The following is a 20,381-nucleotide window of genomic DNA, read 5'->3' on the forward strand; positions in this document are numbered from 1 at the left end:
TTCCTGGAGGGTTTTATCCTCCGGTATCCTCAATTCCAGAAGGTTTACAAGTACAATTATTTTATTATTTTCCTTTTCCATATTGTGCTAACCTTTCCAGGTTATGGTTGTATTAACATTACATGAATAAATGATATCTATAAGTTTTGCTTTGGACTCGGAACAAACAAGCTGCACTATTGATGGCCACACTCAAACTCATGGAACAAAAAAGGGGTTTGACTTTAAGAGAACGGAGCGAAGCACCAATGTCTTACTGCTTTTAAGGTCCCGGGGCGACGTAAAAGTAAAATAGCTGCAGCGGTGGCTGATTTATGGCCACACATGGACTGCTGCTGCGAAGGGAAACTGCCTCTGAGATTTAACATCTAACAAGAGCCGGCGTAAATTCAGCTGCTGTGTTTGGTCCCAGTGCCCGGGAGGGTGAGAGGCAGGTTTAAACGGAGAGGGATGTGTCGCATGCATGCTAAAAATGCTCCCCGACGTACCCAGCTCAGTCACAGGAAACCAAGGCCTTATGTGCGCTTTATTTTTAATGTTACAACTGTTTTTTTATGACTCGCATCATAGTCCTTGTAAAAAAGAGCAGTAAAATGAAGGCAGTAAGATCTGGCTGTATTAATAGGTATGTTTTCAGATTTTGTGTTGGTAGTATAACAAATAAGCATGTGAGTGTAATTTATATCCATCATAGAAATAGACTGAGTCGTTATTCCACATATGTTGTGCTGCAGGGAGGAGTTGAGTAAGAGCAGCCCGAAGGCGCACGTTTGAAATGATTGGTTGCAGACAGACGCCTGACAAGTGGAGCCTGATATTTCTCTGCTTGCATTATTGTTGGTTAGCGGGTTAGAGAAGCGGATGCTTGAAACGCCGGCAGCTTAACCTGGCTGGCCCTGCAGGGACGAGTGGCTCAGACGGAGACGGGACCGGCAGCCCAAGCTGCTGCCTGTCAGCAGCATCGCTGCACGGATCACGTGCACAGATCACGTGCACAGATCACATCTGAGAGGAGCAGGTTCAAATAACTGGATGTCTCACATCAAGATTATCAAGAGAAACGTATATCCCCCTCGCCCAGTACTCGAGTTGTAAAAAAAATCAGGGGGGATGGTGGATTTTATCATATGGGGACAGATAATTTGTGCTGATTACAAATAATATAATATATTACAAATAATAGCAGTGACCAAAACACCTGCAGAAATACTGCAGGAATGACATAGCAGCAGTTAAATGCAGCCTTCTGTAAGCTTTAAATATCCACTGGGCTTACATCAAATACATCAAAACACAACAATAAAAAACACTTTTCTGAACTTATCAATATGACTCTGTCCTTCACAGGATAAGTAACATGGATCACTGCAAAAACTCACAATCTTAACAAGAATATTTGTCTTATTTCTAGTTAAAATGTCTCATTTTAGTAAAAAAAATCTCATTACACTTAAAACAAGACTCATCACTGGAAAAAACAACAATTTTCACCTGTTTCAAGTAGATTTTCACTTGAAATAAGTAGAAAAATCTGCCAGTGGAACAAGATTTTTTTGCTTGTAATAAGAAGATAAATCTTGTCCCACTGGCAGATTTTCCTACTTATTTCAAGTGAAAATGTACTTGAAACAGGTGAAAATTGTCAAATAAGTTATTTTTCTGGTGTTATTTTTCTGGTGATGACTCTAAATGTTGAAATAGCAGTAAAACCACATTCATTGATGAAATGACATAAGGGATGGAAAGGAGGGATGGCAGTTTTACAGGGGGGATGATTTGGACCGTTTTTATTTCAGGAGGGGATGCCATCCCCCCTCATCCCCCCTCAACTCCAGTACTTCCCTCGCCACTTCTGGATCCATTTCATCTGCTCAGAGTTCATGTTTGACTCTAGATTTAATGGAGGTATAAAGTTTAATCCCAGATTTATTGACTGGCACACTGATACCCACAATGACCTTGTCCGTCAGTTGAAGGGTTGAAATCAAATGTTAACTTGTCCGATGTCCAAAGAATGTACACAGAATGTGTTTTGTTTTTTTGTTTTTTTTGGGGGGGAGGGGGGTATATACAAAGATAACATACGGAAGAGTATTAGGGCCATGCAGGAGACAAAATATTTGAGAGGGGAAGATTTTTTTTTATTGTTCACCTCGAGAAAAAAGTTGAAATGTCGAGATTAATGTTGAAATACAATTTCAAGGATAAAGTCGAAATTTCATGAATAAAGTCGAAATTTCGTGAATAAAGTCAAAATGTCGAGAATAAAGTTGAAATACATTTCGACTTTTTTCTCGAAAATGTACTTCAACTTTATTCTCATTTCGAGAAAAAAGTCGAAATGTCGAGAAAAAAGTCGAAATTTCGCCTTTTTCCTCAGTATATCAACTTTATTCACAAAATTTTGACTTTATTCTTGAAATTGTATTTCAACATTATTCTCGACATTTCGACTTTTTTCTCGACATTTCGACTTTTTTCTCAACATTTTGACTTTTTTCCCAAAATTGTACTTCAACAATAATTTCGACATTTCGACTTTTTTCTCAACATTTCGCCTTTTTTCTCGAAGTGCATAATGAAAAAAAAAATCTTCCTCCTGTAAAATAATATTTTTATTTTTCTCCTGCCTGGCCCTGATACTCTTCCGTACATATGTGTATATTAAGCAGTCACGGCAGAAAACAATATCAGACCAAAGTTTCAGTGATGCTGCAGTGAAGCCTTTTTGTTTTGTTTGCTCTCATTAGCGGCGAGTTCACATCGCTATAGAAACAAAATGCACCTATAATGAAAGGAAATGAAAGAAAAGCGAGAGCATAAAGTGAAAATGAGGACAGACAGACTAACAGTCAGACTTTACTGTGCGTTGCGTCATCTCACGTGTCCCTGGACTGCTGCATCATCTCCCACGGAGTAACGAGGTCTGACTCAGACGCTGAAAACGGGTTCAAAGAAATAAAAACGGAGAACCCGACTACTTCTGATTCGTTCTGCCGCCATCTCACACTCATATAAACACTTGCTGCGTGGACACACCCTCTGTCTTTGCAGCACCTCCAACTTATTTCATGTTGCAGAACTAAAACGAGTCCGTTTCCAGCTTGTTTTGTCTATAAAGCCTCAAATACGCCAAGTGATTACTTTTCATTTAGACTTCTTGCGATGAAAAAAGTTTTATGGCAGACGATGGTTTGATTTCATCATCTCTCCAAAATTAAACAGGAACCGCAAACATCTAGCTGCCGCAGATGATTTCAGATCTCAGACAGGATAAAAGATGAAAACGATAGTTACCATGCTCAGTATTATAATAACAAAACACTCCTCACTGGATGCCAGATATGAAAAAAACTCTGGGCTGTGGAGTTTGACACGACGAGCAGTGATGAGCCAAGTATGAGACAGATCCGTTAACCCAGACTCCACTCTGTCCATCACGTGCCCCAAGCACTTTTTCATTTCATCCCTTTTGATGAATCTTCTGTCGACATCTGTCTGACTTTGGATGCATCAGCTGTGACGGGGGGAAGAGGAATCCGGGGCCAGAAAAGACACAAGTGTCCCGAATCTGAAGCGAGGAATGATGGAGGGGTCATGGGAGACGGGCCGGGCTGTGAGGTGTCGGGGGCTGGCAGTTCTGACAGTGTGGAGAAGGACAATAATGTCGCTTTCCCACTAGGGGTGGGCGGTATGGACGAAAAAATGTATCACGATCATTTCTGGCATTTATCCCGATAACAATAAAAATGACGATTAAAAAAAATACCAATTCAACTCCATCTTTGTAACTATGAATCTATCTCGCTCTCCGCCTTCCGCCATGTTTGTTACACAAAAACGTCATCAACGGGAATTTATCTTTCTTTCTTTCTTTCTTTCTTTCTTTCTCTTTCTTTCTTTCTTTCTTTCTTTCTTTCTTTCTTTCTTTCTTTCTTTCTTTCTTTCTTTCTTTCTTTCTTTCTTTCTTTCTTTCTTTCTTTCTTTCTTTCTTTCTTTCTTTCTTTCTTTCTTTCTTTCTTTCTTTCTTTCTTTCTTTCTTTCTTTCTTTCTTTCTTTCTGCCTGCCTGCCTGCCTGCCTGCCTGCCTGCCTGCCTGTCTGTCTGTCTGTCTGTCTGTTTCTTTCTTTCTTTCTTTCTTTCTTTCTTTCTTTCTTTCTTTCTTTCTTTCTTTCTTTCTTTCTTTCTTTCTTTCTTTCTTTCTTTCTTTCTTTCTTTCTTTCTTTCTTTCTTTCTTTTTGTTCAGGCTAATTTCTTTCTTTCTTTCTGGCTCATTTCCTTCCCGAACCATAAATCAGCTTCACACATTCCTATTTCCCTCTAGTACCTACTCAGCCCGACTCCACTCGCCTCCACTCGGTTTGGTTCTTTCCCGCTTGTAAGGGCCAGTAAGGGCCTGATTAAGTAATGATTAATAATTTAGTTAAAACAGTTAAAAATGGGTAATGGATAATTTCATTGTAATTCACAAGGTTTACATTGGTCTAAAATTCATAATTTAGCAATGTGTAGCTACATGATAAAGTATTTTCTATGTTTTGTATTTTAGGTTGTGATGTCACTGTACTTTTGTGACTGTGGTTTGATGTAAGGAGAAGTTAAGTTTCACTTTCACAAATTCTGGAAGCAACACAGTCTTTTGACTGTGCGTTGGACTTGTAATTTTTTTAGTTCTTTAATCTTTTCAAGTAAACCTTTAAAAGCCAAGGAAAGTTGTCATGTCTCATCGCTCGCGTCGAAACTAGGGGTCTAACGTGCCGAGTAGATACTTTTCTGTAACTATTCTGCCGAGGTTCTAAGCGGCTGAATCGGCTGTATCTGACATCATCACACTACAGGTCACTGATTGGTCGGGGGGTTGGAGTCAGACGTCTGAGTCAGGAGGAGGAAATCAGAGAAAGAGACTCTGACGGATTCTTGTTCTTTTTATTCAACAGGCAACGGCAGCAAAAGTCCTTTTCATGATCCAACTCTGAGGGTCAGATGTTCATAAACCTGGTGCTGAGGAGAGAATTAAAAAGGGATCTAGACGGAGATAAGGAACGACCAGATCTACCAGGAGCTCTGTCTCTTCATAGCTGCTCACGGCTCCAGCTGACTTTTCAGCAGCGCCGAGACAAACTAACAAAAAAAAAAACGTAGCCGCTTGAAGCTTCTCTCACTCTCATTTGACCCAGCAGCACATGTATCATCTCCTCCAGGTTCTACATCTTTAGCAACCTGATCTCACAAAAATCCGTGAAATGCCCACGACCTCTCACCACTATTTTCCGTAGTACCAACACGGAAAGTTGTATAATTACGTGTGACCACCACGGATATTGTACCATGCAAAGTCAATGGGATCCGTGGTCGTGATATATACACGGATTATGACATATATGTTGTTGTCTTCTTCGTTTAGATCACACAATCAAATTTCGTCACAGAATCTTCACTCCAACCTAAGTGTAAAAGTGCCATAGGATACCGTGTCCATCAGGGTCGAAGTCCTCAAATTTTGTTGCCCGAACCTTAGGACTCGGTTGGCCTCAGAAAACACGTACCCATCTCAATGTTTGGGCTTTTTAATGATTTAATGATTGTCTGACAGTGAAGTAAAAAGCTCATTTTCATTACTTTTTAAAAGCCAAGTGGATTGAACTGGTAGAAGAAAAGGGAGTCCATTCTCTCACCAATCCTCATGTACACCAGCCCAAGTAAAAAGTTCATATTGAGTCATAGATTTGTGAGCTAAAACAGTCTTTCGCTGGAATCATCTCTCCTCTACCAGAGGAAAAGCTTGCTATGATATATTTGGATTCATCTGACTCATCACAAAGCTTTAATTTCTACTTTGTGTGCAGTAAGTATAAATACTTGCCGTAAAACGCCAAAGAAGCTCTTCTGATGTTATATTTACATCAAAGTTTGTCAGATAATTGTCCTGAATGCAATGGTGAGTCAGAGTTTTGGGCTAAGATTAATGTTCATTCATAATCACCTTGTGAAACTATAATAACCACTAGCCTAATAGTAAAAATAAAAAAAAGTGAAAAAGAGAGACTGCAGGTCAGTTGGAGTCGGCCCAATACTGACAAAGTAGTTCTGTTTCTGAGGCTTGAGTCATCCGTGTTTATGGAAAAGTGACTTAGGGATTAAAGGCGGCGTGTATTTTCCAGTGGAAATGTAGCATTCGGAGTAAAACCCTTCAATTATTGAGCGGCGCTGAAGCGCTGCAAACGCGCTAGCGCCTGGTCTCCTGGTTTCCAGCGCCGTCTTGAAGGAGGTTGTTCGGGCCCATATGTAGCGGTTACGGAGGTGCCGGCCTATTTGTGTTTGACAGCTGCATCTGAGGGATAACACGTTTTTATTCCATCCATCGTAAACCTGTCAGTTATCCATTTAGAGAGGCAAAACAAGCCGTAGTACGCTTTTCACGGGCATGGTGCAGGCGGGGGAGGGGGGGTTAGCTGAGGACATTAAGCTACGTTGCAGCAAGTATCTCACTTTGTCGCTCACCAAAAGCTCACTGACGCGGAAAGACGGATAGAAATCCAGCATGAAACCACAGAGACTCTGCACATCATTCAGTAACGCAGGTGCAAACATGTGTTTGCTGTGAGTCAGATAAATCACATCCCTGTGTGTGTGTTGCTAAAGGAAATGCTTTGCACTGATACGGTACCTGCAAATTCCTGTTATACAAGGTACGCTGCAATGCCCCTTTTTTAATATCAGAGACTATATATGACAGTATATTACATGTTTCGGATGATTAACTTCATCCATTTTTTTAATGTTAGCATTTAGACCTTCTACACATTCCCCTCACATGAGTTGAGTTGAAGCGTTAATACTTTGCAACATTGGTATCCCATCTCATAATACTTAAAAAGCTATTTTAGCATCAAGCCTAGCCGGTAATGACTTGTCTAAGGTGCCGTTTTATCCCTTTTTCTATTAATGAGAGGTGGTTGTTGACGCAGGACTGCACATTGACATTGTTACACACATACAGGACTGTCTCAGAAAATTAGACTATTGTGATAAAGTCCTTTATTTTCTGTAATGCAATTAAAAAAACAAAAATGTCATACATTCTGGATTCATTACAAATCAACTGAAATATTACAAGCCTTTTATTATTTTAATATTGCTGATTATGTCTTACAGTTTAAGATTAAGATTCCCAGAATATTCTATTTTTTTGAGATAGGATATTTGAGTTTTCTTAAACTGTAAACCAGGATCAGCAATATTAAAATAATAAAAGGCTTGCAATATTTCAGTTGATTTGTAATGAATCCAGAATGTATGACATTTTTGCATTACAGAAAATAAAGGACTTTATCACAATATTCTAATTTTCTGAGACAGTCCTGTATAAAAATCCCTTCTTATCTTTCAATATTTCTTATTTGAAACAGTTCAACAATTATACAGGTTTGTCCAGTCTCAACCTTTCCTGGATTTTTTCTGAGAAATGTCATCTCTTTGTCCCACCTCACAAACGCTCTTCGTATGGACGTGAATAAAGGCAAGGCAAGTTTATTTGTAGGCTATAACACAATTTAACACAAGGTAATTCAAAGTGCTTTTCATCAACATTAAAAGCGGCAAGACACAATTAAACAGTAAAGATAGTAAATGATAAGAAAAGAGGTCAAATAATAAAAAGTACAAGTTGTTAAAAAGTAAGGGCAGTAGAGTACAGCAGGTACATCTCATTCTTACAATGGCAAGAATTACGTTTCTATACGGTCAAAACGTACAAAGACCGGGTCAAATACAATATTACAAATGTAATCTGTAACAATTCATACGATGAATTAAACCAATTTGACAATTCTATGCCACAATGCCTGTTTCCAGGTCTTATTTCACACAACTGACGAGAATTTGAATGGTTTGGAATAAACAAGTAAAATGAAGCTGTGGAGACTAAACATGAACCATCTTGGTGGATGCATACTGTCTGGATTCAAATAAAAGCATTTGCATTTAGATACACCATCCCAATCCTTTTTTTTTTTTTTTGTTTTTACTGTGTATTTACATTGTAAACATCTCAAAACAGCACATCTCGTTACTTCACCGTGTCCCTGTTTTACTGTTAGCTCGACCGCTCTGATTTCCCGCCAACTCTGGCGGCCCGTAGCACTTTATGTCCCGTCATAAAAACCGGCAGAAATAATGGATTTATTAAACGGATTTAAAGGTGATTACAGGGAGCGAACCTGCATGGCACTTCCACGTTTCCTGTGCGGACAGGGAACACTTGCAAAGCGCTTTTCTCGCTGTGGAAATTGCACAAAGTGCAGTTGTATTCGTCTTTCTGAGGAGCGGATTCAGCTGATTTTTAGTTTTTTTAATTTTAATTCCTGGTCGTTTATTCTGTAAAGGCAGGAGGGATAAGGAATAAAGCAGCGCTGTTCTATTTGCAGCCCGTGCTCGGCCTTCTGGGCCTCGACTGCTTGTGTTGGGTGCAACGTGATATTCTGATTTTTACCGTGGTTCTGTAAATGAATTATGGTTAAATTGAAACTGATTATCACAGAAATTTAACAGCTCCCTCTCATTATTTTTCCTGGTTTTGGCACGTTTTCCTTTCCCTCAGACCGTGTTTGACTCCTAGCCCTCCTGTCACTCCTCAAAAAACGCGCTCCCCATTTTCCCGCTTGAGGTACTTCATGATTCGGCGAAGTGTTCCTAATCAAAAGCCCTTCTCTCCAAATTGCTCTTAATGACTTCTGTGGATCTGTCTGATGCCAGCCTGCGTTGGAAAAATAAATGATGTCGGTTTCTCTAGAAGCTGTTACAGGATGCCGCAAAGCCAAACCGCCCACCAAACTAGCAGTTAAACATCACCAGAACCCTGTGGAACATTAATGTCCTAGCCGTCATCGTGCCTTCAAACATTATTCCGCGTGTTTACGTCATTTCAGGGCTAAGGCCGACTAAAAACAAACAGTGGTTTTGTCTAAAAGCCTCACAGCTTCTTCATGAGTTTGGTCCTCCCTGAAAAGAGACAGAGATCTCTCTCCACGTGCAGAGATTAGCTGGCTGTTTATAAATTCTCCTCTCTTTGTCTTAATTAGCTATTAAACCAACCTTTAAACACTCGCTGGCACAAGGTGCTCCGGGATCGCTTTTGTCGAGTAAATATTTGCCGTATTGAGACGTCTGGTGAATCACATTATCTTTCAAACATGTATGTGCCTTCGGGGCCTTTATTTTGGCGAGCTGCTCCCACACATCCAGCACCCGTTCCCCGCGCTGGCTTTAATTAAAACTGCCGTAATGAGCTTCTCCAAATGCTGGCCAGCACATGTCTTTCCACATACAAACTTCTGAGGACGTGTGTAGGGTAATCAAACGAACGGGGGCACGCATGTGTCGGCCCGCGTGTGCAGCATGTGGGCAGAGACTAACGGAGCCCACGTAAGGTTATTCTGCGCCTGATGGTGGAAAAATAGCAAAGTGTGTGTGGTGTTTTGAAGTGGGAGGTTGGTGGTTTTCGTACGGCAGCTGGCGAGAGTCTGCACGTGAATTCATGTCCCGTCGTCTCCCTCTTCATGCGACCATCATAAACATCTAATGGTGGAATGGTGGAATTGGCTGGTCAGAGTGAATTTGACTAGTTTCCTTTAAAGCAGCACAATGTAACTTTCAGCTTTTGTTGAGTTTGGTGGCTTCTTTTGACAAAAGCGGTAGTGCTTTACCAGAAAGAACACTACATTTCCCATGAACACCAGCGCGTACTGCCGGAAAACTCCTGTCCCCGTCGCGTGCATTTGTTTTGAGAGAAGACGGGACGGACTTTTCTGTTTCACCAAGTGAACAGAAGGAAGGCAAAAAAAAGATGTTAAACTGCTGGAAAGGAACTGGAATTTACCGGGATACCTTAAACAAGGAAGCCAGGGTGCGGTATATGGAGAAAATAATGATTATTAACGGTCTGGATCCACATGAAATCCCTATCAAAGACCGGAGCTCCGATGAGGATTTACTGCCGCAGTTCTGCAGAACCCACGTCTCCGGCTACCTTGTTTAGGAGTGTTTGGCAGCTGCTTTGGTAGATGTTTGACTTGCCATGTGTTTCAATAGAAATGAGATGAGTGAGTGATTATGCTGAAGAGGCTCCGAGGCGTGAGCAATATTTTTGTTTTCCTCGTGAGATTATTTTTTTCCTCTGCAGCTACAAATAGAGTTAATATTTTTTCCTCAACAAACTAGTTTTATCTGAAGATTGGGGTTAATCGCACCGCAGAGAGCTGGAGAAGTTTAGCTGGAGAAGTGGGGAATAAAACCCGTGTTTTGATCCGACCCCGGTCTGTGTGAGTGTTTTGTTTGTGCTATACTGTGGAAGGTTATGTTTGGTCGTTACAGCCGCGATCCAACCGAGCCGACGACTCTTTGTTATCTCAGATACTTGGCCTCCGTGGTTCTTCCTCCGAGCAGGAAAGCGGTGAAAAGTTAAACCATTATTGATCTTTTCCCCACGTCTGTTGTGTGGAGCTGCTGCAGCCACAACAGCAACGGGTTACCAGCTTCTGCTGAGCTCTGAGCTCCACGCCCCGCCCATTTTAGTCTCTACTGCGAATCGGGAAGGAGGGGGAAGTGACGTATGCCGTAAAGCAGTCAAAGTCGTAACGATTTGTAGTTTTTTAGTGTGGCAGGGTTCCTACCATGCTCCTCAAAGTTACATAGTGCCAGTGAAGGTGATACAGACCCCATCAGACCATGACAGAGGTTCATTAAACCTGTTGGAAGTTGATGTACCATCACAATGACTCTGGAAATATGATATTAAGGTGGAAAAGTTACATAGTGCTGCTTTAAACAGAGAATGAAAAACTGAGTTTAAATGCTTTTTTTTCTCTATCAAACAACCGCATGTATTAATAGACTTAGTGCATAAACTCAGCAAATCTGATCTGCGGTGACTGTCATAATCCTGCAATCATCATCACATTCACGCAGGTTGTCTTCTGCTTCGTGAGCAGCAACAAGCAGCTGAAAAGTGAAACAAGTGAGAACCAGAGTGACATTGAGAGGAGAATACTTCACAAGGAGGTGGTTTATTATGAGAGGCACAAACAAAAGCTGCTGATGCTGCAGTGACACCAGCATGTGGCTGAGCAGGGCACCGACATCTGGGGGCTGCAACTTCCTCTTTCAGAGATTCTGCCCACCAGCCTCAATCATTCCTCTAAAATTTACACTATTTCCTGAGGTCTTGATGGAAATCTGTGCGATAAGGTTTGGCCAAAGGAATGCGATACAAAAAGCATCCTCCTCGACCTGTTTTAACACCTCAGTTCATAGCAGTTTGTTCAAAGCCTGCCACCAAAGATGTGAGGCTTCGTAGAGTAAAGATCTATGATATCACGGTACTCACTAATTTATGTACATTCTTTTTATTTTCCTTTGTTTTTGATATGATGTCCCTTTTAGATCAATGCAGCTACGAGGAAATTACAGTTATGACCAATATCCATCCCAAGCAAATGTGCATATTCTACATGCACTAATGATTCATTTCATATTACAAGCTAACTACACTCAGAATAATTCATGGAGAAATTACACTTTTCTTGTGATTAAACCTTTTAAAATTGTAAAGGATCCCCGGTTTTGTTTCTTTTTTATAGCCTTAGGACTGGGCTGATTATATTTATCTGCAAAACACATCATTACCCCGAAGCCACTGAGGACGATTCGCAGAAGGGCCAGCGAGTGTCCAAACTGCTGATGTGCAGATATGACTCATTACCCTTCTGAAAAGGCTCCTTCTCGATATTAAGCAAGAGACATGAAGACTGAGTAAGCAAGCATGAAAAAAGTAAGAGATAGAGGGCAAGCTGGGGTGGGTTGGTCGGGGGTGGGAGAGGTATTCTTGCAGCTCGTGAATCACTGCTGCCTGTTAGACGTCTGACTGGCTCGCCAAGCCTGCCCCATGTTGCGTCCCTGACACACTGCACTGAAACAGAGCGCTCTGACCTTGGACCCAGTCATAAAAGAGCGAGGCATGTTGGCCGCTGGCCGCCGATGCAAATGAAACCGCCCGCTAGCTGCTGTCGAGGAAGACAAAAATCCCCCAAATAGCTGCAGCCTCACAGGGCCTTTGTGGAGTCTGATACGAGCTTACGAGATAGCGTTACTCAGAGCGGCGTGAAGAGCTTCCACTGAGCCTCGCTGACGTCAACCTCAAACGTGTTTTAACTCTGTCCCCCTTGAATTTCCCTCATGTTTTATTGCCCTGAACGGAGCAAGATGAGTTCCTACCCGTGTAGGGTACAGTAGTACATGTACGTATGTATGAGCGCTAGGAATGGGAGATATTTTACCGTTCACGATATACCGTCAAAAAAATTCCCCACGGTAAGAATTTGTCATCTCGCGGTAAAAACGATAAATTCCCGAGAAGAAGGGAGGAAGGGAAAAAAGAAGGGAAAAAGAAGGGAGAAAACAAGGAAGGAAGGAAAGAAGGGAGGGAGGAAAGAAGGGAGGAAGGGAAAAAAGAAGGAAGGAAGGGAAGAAGGAAGGAAGGAAGGAAGGAAGGAAGGAAGGAAGGAAGGAAGGAAGGAAGGAAGGAAGGAAGGAAGGAAGGAAGGAAGGAAGGAAGGAAGGAAGGAAGGAAGGGAGGAAGGAAGGAAGGAAGGAATGGAGGAAGGAAGGAAGGAAGGAAGGAAGGAAGGAAGGAAGGAAGGAAGGGAAAAAAGATGGAAGGAAGGAAGGGAGGAAAGAAGGGAGGAAGGGAGGAAAGAAGGGAGGAAGAGAGGAAGGAAGGGAGGAAAGAAGGAAGGAAGGGAAAAAAGAAGGAAGGAAGGAAGGAAGGAAGGAAGGAAGGAAGGAAGGAAGGGAGGGAGGGAGGAAGAGAGGAAGGAAGGAAGGCAAGAAGGGAGGAAAGAAGGAAGGAAGGGAAAAAAGAAGGAAGGAAGGAAGGAAGGAAGGAAGAGAGGAAGGAAGGAAGGAAGGAAGGAAGGAAGGAAGGAAGGATGGAAGGAAGGAAGGAAGGGAGGAAGGAAGGAAGGAAGGAAGGAAGGAAGGAAGGAAGGAAGGAAGGAAGGAAGGAAGGAAGGAAGGAAGGAAGGAAGGAAGGAAGGGAAAAAAGATGGAAGGAAGGAAGGAAGGAAGGAAGGAAGGAAGGAAGGAAGGGAGGAAGGAAGGAAGGGAAAAAAGATGGAAGGAAGGAAGGGAGGAAAGAAGGGAGGAAGGGAGGGAGGGAGGAAGAGAGGAAGGAAGGAAGGCAAGAAGGGAGGAAAGAAGGAAGGAAGGGAAAAAAGAAGGAAGGAAGGAAGGAAGAGAGGAAGGAAGGAAGGAAGGCAAGAAGGGAGGAAAGAAGGAAGGAAGGGAAAAAAGAAGGAAGGAAGGAAGGAAGAGAGGAAGGAAGGAAGAGAGGATGGAAGGAAGGAAGGAAGGAAGGAAGGAAGGAAGGAAGGAAGGAAGGAAGGAAGGAAGGAAGGAAGGAAGGATAGAAATGAGCCTGAAAGAAAGAAAGAAAGAAAGAAAGAAAGAAAGAAAGAAAGAAAGAAAGAAAGAAAGAAAGAAAGAAAGAAAGAAAGAAAGAAAGAAAGATAAATTCCCGTTGATACGTGTTTGTGTAACAAACATGGAGAATCTGAGTCATTACAGTTTTGCAGTACAGGTGGACTAATTTAATTGTTTTTTACTAATTCAATTTAATTGGTGTAGTTTAGTATCATTTAGTATTCTTTTAGAGCAGTTATTTGGCTCCAAAGACTGAATGTGGTGATAGATTTATAGTTACAAAGGTGGAGTTGAATTGGTATTTTTTTATCGTCATTTTTATCGTTATCGGGATAAATGCCAGAAATTATCATGCTAATTTTTTTTTGCCCATACCGCCCATCCCTAATGAGCGCTGCCCTTCAGCGTGTGTAAATACATATGCATGGGGTTGTGTAGGTGGCGACACACTGCGGTCAGTATGTCATGCTGCCGGGTCCCTGGGTCGCGTGGGGGTCGGGTAATAACGACACAATGATGTGCTTTATGGGTAATAATGCTGATGTGCCCCTTCCTCTCAGCCCTGTGCCCCGAGACATTTTTGCTTATTGACTATTAAGTGTGGTCACATTCTTGCTGTGTTCCTCCTTTGTGCTGACCGTCTGCCGTCTCCCCAACAGATCGAGAATGTGGACGCCTGCCTCAGTTTCCTGGACGCCAGAGGAGTGAATGTACAAGGGCTCTCAGCAGAAGGTAAGAAGAATAAACAATATACAACGCAAGGCCTGATGAAACTCTTAACCAAATCAGGAGAGAAACAGGAGGGGACTCTGTCCTCGCTACTTTTTTGGAACTTTTGGAGCCAAGTGAATTGGCTCCAGCACCACCCAACCCTCTTTCCATTTCATCACGAAATGTATTCAGAAAGCTGGTAAAAGCCTATTTCCGAGACATGCTATTATACTTCACAGCAGTGGAATTTATATGTTGGTATCAGGGTGCACGGTTTCTCAATATACAGCTTTAGCTGTAGCACTGTAGGCAATCATTAAGGCATCAGACGGGATTGTGGGGGATTCAGAAAGAGAGAAAGCCTCTCATTCTGACAATGAGAGTACAGTACACAAGACGGCGGTAGACTTGAGCGGCGGTGATGACAACAGCACCCGCCGTGCTCTGAATAACTGTATCCCAATCCTAACAGTAAGTTAAAACTGTGTCACAATGCCAGAATTAAAATTACAGTTTAGATCCAAACATCATGTTACGGTTATATCTCATACTTGATTTGGAGTCTGCAGGAGCTCCCCGTCTCTCTTATAAGAGTTGCAGTTAAACCCATCTGCAGTCATTTCAGGCATTGTGTACAAATAGCTTTGTAAAGTCTTAAACGTAGCACATCACATGCTGCATTTAGCACTGTCATGTGAGGAGCTCCTCTCCACACACACCTGTTGCATAACACTAATGTACCACACAAATAGAGTCTCCTAATCTGGTATCACTGGTATCAAGTGTCACTGTAACTATGTTTCACTGTTAACTTAACTTAATGAAGTGAGCCAGACTTCTGCTTTCAGCATTGAAACGTGTTCCATGTCATTTATTTATGGGTTTATTGACTTTTCAGAAGGAAAAACCAACCTTGGGTTGTGAGAAGAGTGTGCTCCTGACCTCTTGAACAGCAGAAATAATGTAACAGCCTGACACTGTGACCTCCAGCTCTTAGCCCCCACCCCAACACCACCACCAAACTACAAATCTAAAGATGGTGAAGTGACATGATTGGCCTGCAGTTTCAAAGTAGCTCTCTAGATATATTCTGTCCATCACTGACTACGTTTACATGCAGTCAAAATTCGGGTTATTGCTAATATTCCGGTTACTGAAACATTGGTAATATTCCGTTTACATGCGTGAGCAAACAGGGTTATCCCTGTTTACATGGTAATTAATCATTTGGGATATCTGGATCAAACCAGCGACGCACGGAGTACGTCATGAAGCAATTACCGTCATTTCCGCTTCTTCTTCCTGTATCCAAATTCAAAACAAATGCTGCTTTGCGCAACTTTTCGTTCACCTTCTTTTAAATCCCGCTATCCCCGTACTTTCTACCGTCTACAAATGCCAAAATGTTCATATCCTTCATTACATTTATGAAGTTATTAGTCTCCTCCTCACTCCAAAAGTGTGGCTTGGTCTTGCGTTTCTCCGTGTTTATAAGAACTTCCTGGACTCAAAAGACCAGGATTCCTTGTGAACAGAGCATGCGCAGAAAACAGATTCCTGTTCCGTTTGATGGGGATATTCCGTTTGGCGTTTACATGACCCAATATTCTGGTTTTAAAAGGAGTAACCCAGGGGTCATATTCGGGTTTTTAAAAACCGGAATATGAGCAAATTCGGGTTATTCAAAGGGGTTATTGGTGTTTACATGGCCACGCAAATTCGGGTTATTGCCAATATTCGGGTTTTAAAAGGGTTATTGATGCATGGAAACACAGTCACTGCTGCTTGTCCAGTCCACCACTGCCTTCACACCCCCGTCTGCCCTGCTGTGTGTACACGGTTGTGTTTGGGAGTAGGTTGACATGTCCACGTCCGCCTTCTCATGTCCAATCGAATCTGAACTGAATTGAATCTAATTGAAGCAGAATGTTTGATGTGCACAAAGGACCCATGCGAGAGGCTCTTTTAGAAAGTCTGCTTGCATGTCTGCTGTGGGAGGTTGTAAACCAAAGTTTTTCTTTTGAGGGGGGGGGGGTTCTTTTTGAAGGGTATTTTGGTTTCCCTACAGACGTTTCTATGGAGAGAGGTTACAGGCTTTGCCAAAACAAAAATCAAAGCCTTTTTCACTCGGGAAAATAAAGTATTTATGAAGGAATTCATGATGGCTGGTCAACAGATCATAACTGATTTCATCACAGCGGACAAACCAACTCAGCTAGCTTCAGTACAGGTAGCTTTATCTGAAACGCGCTTTGATTTTCTTTTTTTTTTATTATTCTTTAAATCTAATATGCATTAGGTGAGCTGCTGTGAAATAATATTACTCATTTATGGCATTGCTTTAAAGACATAAAGACACCTACTAAAACACTCTAATATTTATTTATAGAGCACTTTTCATAGACACCAGTCACAAAGTGCTTTAGGCTACACTAAAAACATAATAACAAAACATGATAGTGATAGATAAAAACTCATAATAAAATACGTGAAACAGCAGAGTCATGGTGCTGATTACGACAGTGTTCCAGAGTGCTAGGAGGAGAACATTAAAGCTTTTTTGCACTACCGGGTCTCTGCATTTAAACCTTTGCAGGACAAGCTCTTGATGGCGTATTCTACTTAGGCAACGCAACCTGCTCACGACAGCAATGCCCGTCTTGTTTGAGCTCAGTGTGAAGCCCTTTATGTGCTATACGGGTCATTTAACGCGTCATCTGCTCTGAATCAGCAGAGGTTACACACAACACGAGACTGAAGGTGAGGATACCGCGTGAAGGCTTCAAGGGGAAGTTGAGTTCTTTGCCGATACTTTCCGTCTTTAAAAATTCTGAACAAACTGTGTTCTTCATATTCACAACAAAGACGGATGAATCTACTCCACATTATCAACACTGACATGTTTGACTGGCGACATTAAATTGTCCAACATGGTTTTAACAGCTGCTGTTGTGAGACGAATGCAACTGTGTTATGGATAGTTTCCTTGGCCTCAGCAACAGCGGTTGCTTAAGTCATTAAACTTTCATCGTAACTCTCACTTTAATCTCACCCAGCTGTGATGTAAAATTATATTGAGTGTCTGACTGCCATCCATCTACTCCATCTATCCATCACCTGACATCCCCTTCTCTAGCCTCCTCTCCTAGCTCCACCATGGGGACACTAAGAGGTTTTAATGGTATCCAAGAGATATAAACTCTCCAACAACTGTTGGGTTTACTCTACAAAATGCATTTGCTGGAAGCACTTGGTTCCTTTCAATTTGGATGGGTGTGACTTTTCTCAGAGCCCCTCCAAAATCCTTACCCACACCCCTAAGAATCTAATTTCCGCCCCCTGCTGCTTGGGACTTTATTGTGTAGTTGAGGGTTGAAATGTAGATCCAATCTAAGATTCTTTGCCCTTCAGTTCAGCTCTCTCTTCCCTAAAACAAACTGATACGGCATCACTGTGGACATGACCCCAGTCCATCCGTCAAACTCCCACTCTATTCTTCACCCATATGTGAGTAACATTACGAGTTGAAGTAAAGGTTGAGGTCTTCACTTAGGTGGTGACTTATTCCCAACCTGCAGTGGAAACCCTCTCTTTGACAAGAGCATTACTTCCTTAGGCTTGGAGGGGATGAAAAAGCATCTCAGCCTGCCTCTCTGACCTGTCTGCATGGATGAAGGATCCCCACCTTCAACTTAACCTGTCTAAGACTGAAGTGCTACCCTTGGCCATCATTCAATCTGCCTTCATATCAACATGAATATTACATCTACTACTGTCACTCCCAAGAAGGTCACGCAGTACCTGGGTCTAATGTTTGATGACCAGTTATCCTTCTCTGGCCATGTTGCCGCGGTGTCCAGGTGGTGCCACTTTGCACTCTACAGCAGACACCAAAAAGACCTTACCTGACTCAATATGCAACTCATCTCCTGGCTCCTGCCCCGATTACTGCAAGTCCTCCTTGGGGCCTTGTAGCTTGTGCAATGAAACCCCCGCCAACGGTCAAGATTTGTGTGGTGTGTCCGGTCTTTAATCCACCCAGATACATCACACTCTGTTCCTTGAGCTTCACCGGCTACCTGTGGCTGCTCGAATAAAAGTCTCTGACACTTGTCTACAAGGTGATCTCGGGCTTCCACACCTGCCTGTAGGAACTCCATCCTAAAGTCTCACGCCGCTTTGCGACCACTTCTCTCCTCACAAGAACACGCACATCCGCACAACCTTCGACAGAAATTATGCAATAACCTGTAGAAACATCCATCCATTATCTATACCCGCTTTATCTTTTCCAGGGTCACGGGGGTCTGCTGGAGCTATTTTCAGGCGAGAGGCAGGGCACCCTGGACAGGTCACCAGTCCATCGCAGGGCCACATATACAGACAAACAACCAGACACACTCACACTCACACCTATGGGCAATTTAGAATCATCAATTAACCTACTATGCATGTTTTTGGACTGTGGGAGGAAACCGGAGTACCCGGAGGAAACCCACGCAAGCACGGGGAGAACATGCAAACTCCACACAGAAAGACCCCGCTGGGCCTGGGAGTCGAACCGGGGACCTTCTTAGACCTGTAGAAACAGAATATCATAAAGCTTTTGAGCAGAATCAGTAAGATAGACCGATCCTTGTGGTGTCCGGTGCCCTAACACGAACTAGAAAGGAGTCTGACTTGTGAAGCAGGCTGGACCGTAGCAAACGACCCAGTGCCCCGGGGGCCACATGAACTTGCTTCTTGAACATTTTTCAGCAACATCGCAATAAATAGGTGGAACCACCCTGGGCCCTTGAGCAAGGCCCTTAACCCTAATCGCTCCCTGGGCAAAATGGTGTGTTTGTTCCCTCAGATTTAAGTCGCCTTGGATAAATGACAGTAGTGGTAGTAATTACTGGCTAAAGCAGCCTTCAGCTGACACCATTTCCCTGTCTTTTCTGTGATAACCTTTAGTCTACTGAGTTGAATAATGCTGAGATGTAGTCTTAAAGCATTCTTGCACGTCCAGGAGTTCTGTTATAGCATCAGCACTCTCTGATACTGATGACCTCCCAAGATACGACGATGTGACCCTCCCCGATCTACTGAGGAACGGAAGAGGACAACACAAACCTGAAAAATGTTGATCCAGGATCATCTGGGATGGACCAGAACTAATCTGATTGCTGTGAATGTGTCGTGTAGACATTGGATCAAACATATCAATGAAGGACTCTGACAATAGCTGACAACTTGAAGTTATAAAACTACATTTTGAACTTGGTGCAAACCTTCGTCGCGCTGTAGTTCCCGCAAGTAGTTTAGACTGGTAGAAACACTGCTGATCTTGAGCAATCTATCTTCTCGGATTGATTACTTCTCTTTTTCTTCCTCTTCTGAACATCAAGAAAAACTTTTAGCAGTGTCTAAAGTTCCTGTCCCCAACTGCTCGTTGGCTAAAGCTGCATCATCGTCTTTCAGTTCAGTTCAGATTCTCTCACAGGCCCAGTATAAATTACTGCCCGTGGCTGCTGGAAAATGGAAAATAACCTCAAGAGATTAATCTTTTCTCGCCGTCACAGCGGCAACAGGCATAGCCGTGGATGTCTGGGGAGGATGTTTGTGCTTCAGCGGATTGGAAAAAAAATTAATAAAAACCCCTGTGTCAGCTGCCGCGGTCCCTGCCCCGCCGGTGTTTCCCTGCGTTACTGAGGGCCTGATTTATTCATGGGTGTGTTGGCCAGATTGACCACTTCTTTCACCATTCTGGGTGCAGGAGGCTGTGACAGTTCAATTTCCCTGACTTTTTTTTCTGAGGTTAAGACAGGAGAAGTTAAGGGTAAGATTAACACATGGAAAAAAAACCCCGGCATAAACAAAGACTTGACGGCGCATTTTTTAAGAGGGCTGATAACAGAAACATGAATACAATGTTTTTCTTTTCATTTACAGAGTGGTTATTCCAAGCTCCTTTCTGTTCATTTTCAATTACATTTCTTTGTGCCTCATTCATCTCATGTGGTTTTCAGTGCTGCTGTTTCTGATCTTATTTGATTTTAGTCACGTAGGTGGTGAGATTCCACTCAGTTCTTTCTTCTTGGATTTCATCTAATCCATTTTGAATGTTTTCATTCATTAGTACACTGAGAAGCGTAACCTCTGCTATATGTCTCTGCAGTGCCAACGATACCTGCGAGTCCTCATTTTGGGACA

At 42.5% G+C, this 20,381-nt stretch overlaps 1 protein-coding gene across 1 annotated transcript in view; it reads left to right on the top strand.

Moving 5' to 3' along the window:
* nav3 (neuron navigator 3) overlaps window positions 1-20,381 on the top strand; it is a 321,553-nt gene that overhangs the window by 118,146 nt on the left and 183,026 nt on the right. The window contains 1 exon segment of the mRNA XM_061714666.1: window positions 14,135-14,207. Coding sequence (XP_061570650.1) covers window positions 14,135-14,207 — 73 coding nt within the window.

This window comes from Cololabis saira, chromosome 23, assembly GCF_033807715.1.
Source record: "Cololabis saira isolate AMF1-May2022 chromosome 23, fColSai1.1, whole genome shotgun sequence".
In the NCBI taxonomy this organism is placed as follows: Eukaryota; Metazoa; Chordata; class Actinopteri; order Beloniformes; family Belonidae; genus Cololabis; species Cololabis saira.